The sequence below is a fragment of the Penaeus japonicus genome, unplaced genomic scaffold (assembly GCF_977035675.1).
Source record: "Penaeus japonicus unplaced genomic scaffold, GWHDUDI00000001_assembly GWHDUDI00000037, whole genome shotgun sequence".
NCBI lineage: Eukaryota > Metazoa > Arthropoda > Malacostraca > Decapoda > Penaeidae > Penaeus > Penaeus japonicus.
The window spans coordinates 17830822-17839233 of record NW_028234439.1 but is presented as its reverse complement, the minus strand read 5'-3'; the positions used below and the strand labels follow the sequence as shown (position 1 = coordinate 17839233).

The following is an 8412-nucleotide window of genomic DNA, read 5'->3' as shown; positions in this document are numbered from 1 at the left end:
ACGTCAGAAGGCGGGAATTAGAAGAAAACAAACAGACGAAATTCCCAAATAAATACATATATCTTTATACCTATGCCATGAGATCGCCGCCCATGCTCGGACAACCACAAGAGCGAGATTTGTATCGTAAAGTCACTCATGGGCGAATGGAATAAGTTTATTTAATGTTGTAAAAAATAGGGAGATTCGCGCGTCCGTGCAAGAAGGGCGTAAGTGGAAGGCAAGCTGAGCGAGTGACAAGTAGAGAAAGACTTTGCCCGATTTCGAGGAGTTTTTTTGCCTTTTCTCGCCATTTGCAGACTCTGACAGGCAGCATGACATTTGCGAAGGGCGAGAGCGCGTGAGTTTGGTGCGAAATTCGATGGCGGTGAGAGAGAAAGAGGCTGAAATAAGAGGCTTTGACGAGGGACGCTGCGAGGCGGATGACCGGGCTCGCGAGAGGAACCCAGGCTTAAGTAGCGATTTTCGGCGATTCTCAAGTCCCAATAACTCCAAGATGTAGACGGAAGTGAAGCCTGGAAGATGGTCAAGCGGAAACGCACTCTCAGTACCAAGGAAAACAACGAGAGTGCGAACCAACCGAGGTAAGAGAGAAATAAAAAAGGTGTATGTGCGCTTCTTCCCCGCCATCTTTGTTCCGCCGCTCGAGCAGGGACGGAGGGATTTTGGTCTTTTCCTCTTCCGAATTCCTTCTATTTGACTCCTTCTTCCGCTCCCACGAGAGAAGGATGATAGACGCTCCTTCTGCACAGAGTTAGGAGAGTAGAAATGTTTCCAGGAGGCGGAAATCGGCTCAAAAAGAGTGGTCGGGCTGATTCCAACATGGCTACCCCGGACCTGACCTTGTTCTTTCTCGGCTAAATCAAAGATGAACAGGACTTTTGATTATCCTTTCCAGATTTCGGTAAGGCTCACGAACGCAATGTCGAACCAGCGGGAATAGACACAATTCGGCTATTGGAAGCTGGCATTTTCATTCAAAACCTATGGTAACGACTTACAAGGGAGAAAGCCTAGTACTACGACTCCTAGTATAACGGTAACACATAAGATCCATTATCTGTAATTAGTCTAAGACATTAAAGCTCAGATAAATAGCTGTCTCTGAGGTTATCTTTATCCATAAAGATATATCTAGAAGGACATTGCAAGGGAACTGGAGTCTTAATTTGCATAGAAATAACTGATAGAGGCCTCTCCTCTGAAGACCTGCAAGATAGGCCTATATTTTTCTACATCGAAATCATAAGAAACGCATGATGTTCTTAATTTTTGAGAGGTACTAAAGGATAGTAGAGAGAGAAAAATAGTATTTGGTTCAATGCTTTAAGGAAAATTAAGTAATGAAAAGTAAATTAATGAATATTAATGACAAAGCAAGATGAACAAATTTTATGTACAGTTTTGACAGAAAGGATTGTTCTTTTGTATACTTGTCCCAAAATATTGTTTATTGTGTATGATATAATATAATATAGATGCATATGTCATGAATATGTCATAATAAGAGATATAGAAAATTCTCATGTAAATTTCATTTTACTTAGTGTAATCTTGGTAGAGTATAAACAGTTATGCTTTGTAAGCCAAGGAAAAAATGTTTCATATGAAGACTGCAAGATAAACTGTTTTAGTTTTTATTTATATTGTTCAAGTTTACATTTCTAGATTTAAGTACATGTAATTATTAAACTTCCTAAAGTTTACCAAACTGTTACTGAAGGACAATAATTTTAGGGTCTCAGAAAAATTCTATTAATATGGGTAGCTCTTTTATTACATGTATACATTATGACTTGTTTATTAATAGTTTTCCTTAATCCTAGAATTGTTAGAAGGATAAATGTTTACAAGACATCAGTATATCCACCTCTCTGCACCACCTGCATGTTATTGGCACTCTTGTAAAGGCCAGGAGATCTTCATCTTTTATTCTGTGGCCAGATGACAGATTATAATAGCAGTTCTTTGGCAAAGGCCAATAGAGATTGTAGACTCTCCTGGAAATCTATTATTAGATATGGAATTAATTTTATAAATATGTAGAGATTGAAGACTGTCTTGATCATTTGACAATGTGCCACTATTGTGTTGTACTTTAGTGTCACAGGTCACTACAGTGTGCCTTCTAAACGTTTACTATAAATTTTTATGTGTTGTAATTCTTGATTTAGATACTGATTATTGCTACAATTCTTCTTTTTCATTTTTTGTCCAAACTTCCCAAGGTGGAAACTTCTTAATTTTATTTCAGTGTGAATTATCTTTAGATAAAGGAAAGAAGCACAGGTGTATGATATGTAACAATAATAATGGGATTCGTATATGGCTTAGAGAATGAAATACAGCAATATATTTTAGTGAGGTTTACTGAAGTGGTCTTCTATTGTAGGCTTATTTATTTCACCTCCTTTGATGTTGTCATCCAGGAGGACTGAACCTTTTTATGGTTTGTTGCTGTATATTAATCTGTGTAAAAAGTGTAGATGTGAAAATAAAATAAAAGATATTGGTATTTAACAATGGAAAAATTACAAGATTACATGACATTGCATTATTGTGTTTATGCTAATCCCTCTGGGATTGGGTCACCTTTGCACTGCATTTTTTTGTTCAGATTACAAGGTAGTCATTCCATCAGTTGTGTAACTAAAGCATCATACCAAATGCAAATCAGAATCCCTTTGCTAATATATCACACTTAGATTTGTATATCATATCATAAGTCTATAAATAATAGAAAACACATCTTAAGGTGTCAAAATTATTTTGGAAAAACATTAACAATCTACCAATGATTTTATAGTACATCGTAGTGGGCATTAATTTGCCCTATATAGGTGTTGCACAGGTCTTTCTGGTTTTCTTTTCTCTCCCAGTAGTTTTCCTTCATACAGCTATAAGAAATAAGAAGCTTAAGAATGGGTAGAATATATAGGTTTATTATAAATGGGTTGAATATTTATTTAAAAAAATGCAAAGCTATCCATGTATACCAATACTGTGAAGCAGATCATGTAGTTGTAATGTCAAGATATGGTAAGAAACTACATAAATAGATATGACTCTATTACATGTATTTATACTTCATACATTTATAGTTTAAGTATACTATATAAAAATATGAAAAATTAAAATTATATAAATTTTCACACAGTCAATCATTCCACCATTTTACAGTGATACAGACCAGTGCAGTGATGCTGCCAAGCGACCAAAGGCTGGTGGAAGCCCAGGAGTGCTAGAAGGTGGAAGACCAGTGGAACTTGCCAGCAGGCAGCCTGACCATGCCAATCCACCTGCCTCATCCACTGTCACATCCACTGTTGAAGGTTGGTGAATGTGGTTAAGTAATAGTGGTTTCCTTGTGCAGATTATAATGATCCTTATTATTATTGTTATGAAAATTATTGTCCTATTATTGGATGTACTCATTTGTTTATTTGGTAACAGTACCAATGAAGATACTAATCTATCCTTACTATTCTATTGTTCATTTCTTTAACTAATAAGAAATAATAAATTTCTTTTAGGAACAGTGACAACAAGCTTACCAGTTTCTGTGGGGCCTTCTCAATCAATACCTGACGTGCCTTTACCGCAGCCCTCTGTCATACCACAGACCCGATCAGTGCCACAACTACGTACAAGTGCTCGGGTGCTCAACAAGCAGCGCAGAGAGGAAACCAAAGTTGATAATGTTCAAACAAGTGTAGTAGGTGCCAGAAAATCTGATGTTACAGGTAAGCATTTTATTTATCTGTTAGTTTCCCTTACATCCTCTTATTCTTAATCTTACTGTGCCTCCTCCTCCTCCTCCTCTATTTTTCAACCTCTTTTTTTTTCCCCTGTCATTCTCTACCTCTTCCTTTTCCATGTCATTTTACCTTCTCCTCCTCAGTTCTATACCCCCTTGGTTTTCTCCTTTTTTTTTCTTATTGTTTTTATTCTTCTCTTTCTTCCTTTCTGTCTCCTCCATTTCAACACCTCCCTTTTCCTGTTCTTTTACAGCTCCTCCACCTGTTTCCTATTCCTCCTTCTCCTATTTGCTTTCTTTTTCCTCATCTCCTCCTCCTCCTTTTTTGTTTGTCCTCTTGAATTGTGCCTTCTCTTCCACCTCCTATTCTTCATCATTCCTTAATTTCTTTGCCATACTATTCCTTGTTCCTCTTTCTTCCCCTGTCCTCTTCCTGACCTTTCTTCTTTTTCTTTTCTCCTCTGTCTCCTCCACCACTCTTCATTATTCTTTCCCATTCATCTTTTTTCCTCTTCAACATCCTCTTCCTTACTCCCTTTATTCTTCACTGCCTTTCACTCTTATTTTTCTTTTCCTCTTCCTCCTCTCTCAAAGTTCCCCCTTTTACCCTCCTCCTCCTTCTCCTCTGCCTCCCCTTCCTTCTCCATCTCTCTTTTTGATCCTCTTTACCTACCTTTTTTTCTCTCATTCCTTCCTCTCCTCTTTCTTCACCTCTTCTCTATTCTATTGCAATGTTTTTGTTCAATTTTCCCTGAAAATGCTGTGAATATCATGTTATTTTGGCTCTGAACATCTCAGAATGCCCTTTCTGGAATTGCTCGCTCCCCCCCCCCCTCAAAAAAAAAAAAAAAAATCAATACATTTTATATGAATAATATGGCAATTGCAGGCCTAGAATCCGAATATGGCGATGAAGAGGAAACCCTTGGAGGTGGTGGCGGCAACAGCAAGAAGAGGAGGCGGGCATGGGAACTATGGTCCATGGAAGACAAGGACATCTTCTTTGAGTCCATCAATGAGTGCGGCAAGGATTTTGAGGCCATTCAGGTACTTAGGCATTTTATTGTGAAGGGGAGGTTAAGTTTTATTGTTTATGGGTTTGTCTGATTGCTAGTAAGGGGTTCTGTGGATATGTTAGTAATTAATGTTATTATTTGCTGTTATTATTATTGTCATTATCATTATTGTTATTGTCAGTTTAGTTAGCTATATCATCATTATTTTCTTTTCCATATTCTTTTTCATATTGGTATCATTATCATCATGAAAAAATTACTTGTTTACTCACATCTTTGACTGGCCACTTAGCTCAGAACATAATCATCATCGTCACCTTCAGTACACGTCATTGTCATTCTCCGTTTCTCTTTTGGCAGAATTACATTACAACCAAACTCAGGAAGAAAGGTACACCAGGGTTCCAGATCAAGAACAAGGACCAGGTGCGGCACTTTTACTACAGAACGTGGCACAAAATCTCGAAGTACATCACCTTTCATGAAGGTAATGGTTGAATAAGTGTTTTCTTCAGTCTATGGCATACATGAAGAATAGAGTTTTATTTATTTTTTCATGATGAGACATATTTTCTGTCTCTCTCTCTCTCTCTCTCTCTCTCTCTCTCTCTCTCTCTCTCTCTCTCTCTCTCTCTCTCTCTCTCTCTCTCTCTCTCTCTCTCTCTCTCTCTCTCTCTCTCTCCCTCCCTCCCTCCCCCCTCCCTCCCCCCCCCCCTCTATTTAAAAAAAATATATTTTACTTTACTTTACTTTACTTTACTTTACTTTATTCTATCTTATTTTACCTTATTTGGTTTAATTCTTCTAGGAGTCAAGAAGGCTACCCAGGAGCTGTATGGCCTCATCAACTATGGTGAGCTGCGCAAGAAGATTGGCGGCACACTAGATGAGCGTAAGGGGCAGAAGCTGCAGGAGCTGATTCGCAAGGGTTCCACCAGCGTCAGGGTGAAAGGCAAAAGCGTCAGGGTGAGAACGCCTATTTGCCGAGCTCTCAAAAAGCTGAATCAGATTGAAGGTAGGGACGCTTGCTTGTCGATGAGGAGGGTATATGGGAACTGTATATTGCAATTATTAAAATAACTGCATATGTATATCTTCATCTCAAATATATTGTTATTGCTGAGTTCTGAGATTTTGCGATAGATTTTATCATTTGTTCTTTTCCTTTCAGAACATCGTGAGCATGGGGAGCTAAGAGTTCCCTTAAGCATAACGGTGGAAATTGTGCCTGCAAGCATACATGCATGGTGCCATGTCCAGGGGCAAGCGCACAATCCCCGGGTCCGTGTGACAACACCACTCCAGCGACCTTTGGCAGCTCTCATCTCCCACCTGCAGGAGAAATGGCGGAGATCAGAACTGAAACTTGTATCCTTTGGATCTAAGAATTATGGAGATGGCATTCTGCTCTGAGCACTTTTTTCTCCATTCTATTTCTTCTCTCCCTTCATTATAGTCGTATTTTTTTCTCTTCTGCCATTCCCTCTTTTTGTCTTTTATTCTTCCTCAGTCTGGGATTCACATTTTGAAAACAGAACTGAATACATATCCATGATAACCTAAATTTCATCATATCTTCTATGCTTCATATATCCCCCAGTATTATTGTGTTTTCCTTGACTAGAAACCAGCACGAAACATTGTCCTCCCGAGCGACTTTTCCAGTAAGCCTGGAGGATGTAAAGGAAAAGGTTCTGAGAATAGTACCTCCCAAGGGCACTGTCATCAAGCCCATCTCAGTGCAGGTGAGATTGGAGGCTGGGGTAGAATTGAAACATTGGACAAAAATAATGTTCTAAGAGGTTGGCTTCAATTGTGTAGTGTAGAGCTCTTTCTTGTGGTTAAAGATTATCATGTGTGTGTGTTGGGTATGTGTTTTATCATATGTGTGTGTTGGGGGGGGGGGGCAATTGTAGTTTTTAGGAATATGCAATTACCATTGATTCTACTAGTACATTTTTGTTTTATTGTGGTATTGTGGTTAGTGTTATTACTGTTATCTTCCTCATATTTAGTGGTAATAGTGGTAACCCTGCTAGATCTAGCAACAGCAAGCCTCTTGTTTGTTCCAATATTCCTTCTTAAAGGATTTCCGCTTTACAGCCGGATGTGTTGATGAAGAGCTCAGCAGTGTCCCTCCTTAGCCATGAGGCAAGACTGAGACGCCGAGGAGAGAAAATTGGAAGGAATAACAAGCGCAAGGACAATAAACAACCTTTAGGCAAGGGACCAACGGAGGAGATCATCATTGATGAGATTGCAGGAGAGGGGGAGGGGGAGGGTCCACAGTGTGATGCAGAGGGACTGGTAGGAGACACAGAAGGCCCGGGCTGTGACATAGATGGCCTAGGAGGGGATCTGGAAGACCTAGGAGGTGAAGTGTCTCAAGAAGAACTGGAGGATGGGAGCGATGTAGAGGTGGGAGGGATGAACTCGCCCGATGGGGACCAAGACGAGGCGGTCATCCTCTCGCCAGATGCTTCAGCAGGCGTCACGAAGAATGTTGGTGGGCCCATGCAGGTGAAGGAGGAGCCTCCAGACTCTCCACCCATGATGTCAGGCAGCATCATAGACTCCGACGTTAAGGTGAAGGAAGAGTGCGAAGCGGAGTCGACAGAAGCTTTAAGACAATTGCTTGCTCTGGAGACTGTGGCCAATGCTGGAACACCAGAGAATGATGCTGATGTTGTTTGTGTAGGGGAAAGTACCAGGCTGACAGCAAACGTTGGAGAAACACAAAAAGGATCTGCTAACCCCTTTGCGAATCAGGTAATATTTTATTCATATGTGTGTGTATGTATTTATTTATACATACATACATACATATATACATATAAATGTACACATACATATATATGTCCCTCCCTGTAAGTAATATTCATATATCAGTGTTATCTTAAATATCTACAAGGCAAACCAATCATGATAATTATTAATATGCATTTTTTCTTTTCCTTTTCAAAGAGTGCTTCAACACGAGGTAATGCCACAATGGAAGAGAAAGGAGTAGATAGTCCCAGGCAAGAGGATGACGAGAAAGATCAAAAAGGTGATGTCACAGCCACACCTGGTGAAGACGCTGAGGCTTGGATGCAGAAAATACAGGGAGGTTGGACACTCAGCTCTGTGGGAGGCATCACCATCGGGGAATTATATCTGTTGGTAAGAGGATTCCCGTTCATTCATTATCCTGTTCCCTGATAGTGAAGTATATTTTCATCTTATGTGCCAAAGAATACGTAGTTTATATGAAATGCATTCCTTGTTTCAGTTTGGGCAGAATAAGAAGCTAAACTTGGAATACGATTTTGAGGATCCAGTACCAGAGAAGCTGAGTGAATCTGACAATGCACAGAAGAAACTGCAGGAGGATAGCCCAACAAGAGGAGCTATAGGGGGAAGTGTCAGTTGTGATGCAATTAGGGCAGCTGCTTTAGCATCTAGTAGCCTTCCAGGGGCTGGGATGAGTGCCATGCTCAACATGGACAGAGAGCAGAGACCAGATGCAGCAGGAAAAGAGCCAGCAGACAGTGGTAGAGAAAATACAAATGACAGAAGTAAAGTGGATGCAGGGGAAGCCAAAAGAGTTGCGGTGGAGAATCTGTCAGGAATGTTGGTGCAGTTGTTATCAATGGCAAG

At 39.9% G+C, this 8412-nt stretch overlaps 1 protein-coding gene across 1 annotated transcript in view; it reads left to right on the top strand.

Moving 5' to 3' along the window:
* Nucleotides 1-203: 203 nt before the first annotated feature.
* The window catches only part of crm (cramped chromatin regulator), an 18802-nt gene continuing 10593 nt past the window's right edge, over nucleotides 204-8412 (top strand). Inside the window, exons 1-11 of the mRNA XM_043003751.2 lie at nucleotides 204-584; nucleotides 3181-3332; nucleotides 3534-3743; nucleotides 4647-4804; nucleotides 5134-5260; nucleotides 5582-5788; nucleotides 5945-6141; nucleotides 6405-6518; nucleotides 6877-7542; nucleotides 7738-7935; nucleotides 8045-8412. The exon at nucleotides 8045-8412 is cut by the window's right edge and continues 319 nt beyond it. Of these exons, the coding sequence (XP_042859685.2) occupies nucleotides 523-584; nucleotides 3181-3332; nucleotides 3534-3743; nucleotides 4647-4804; nucleotides 5134-5260; nucleotides 5582-5788; nucleotides 5945-6141; nucleotides 6405-6518; nucleotides 6877-7542; nucleotides 7738-7935; nucleotides 8045-8412 (2459 nt within the window). The 5' untranslated portion in view covers nucleotides 204-522. The remainder of the gene's footprint in view (nucleotides 585-3180; nucleotides 3333-3533; nucleotides 3744-4646; nucleotides 4805-5133; nucleotides 5261-5581; nucleotides 5789-5944; nucleotides 6142-6404; nucleotides 6519-6876; nucleotides 7543-7737; nucleotides 7936-8044) is intronic.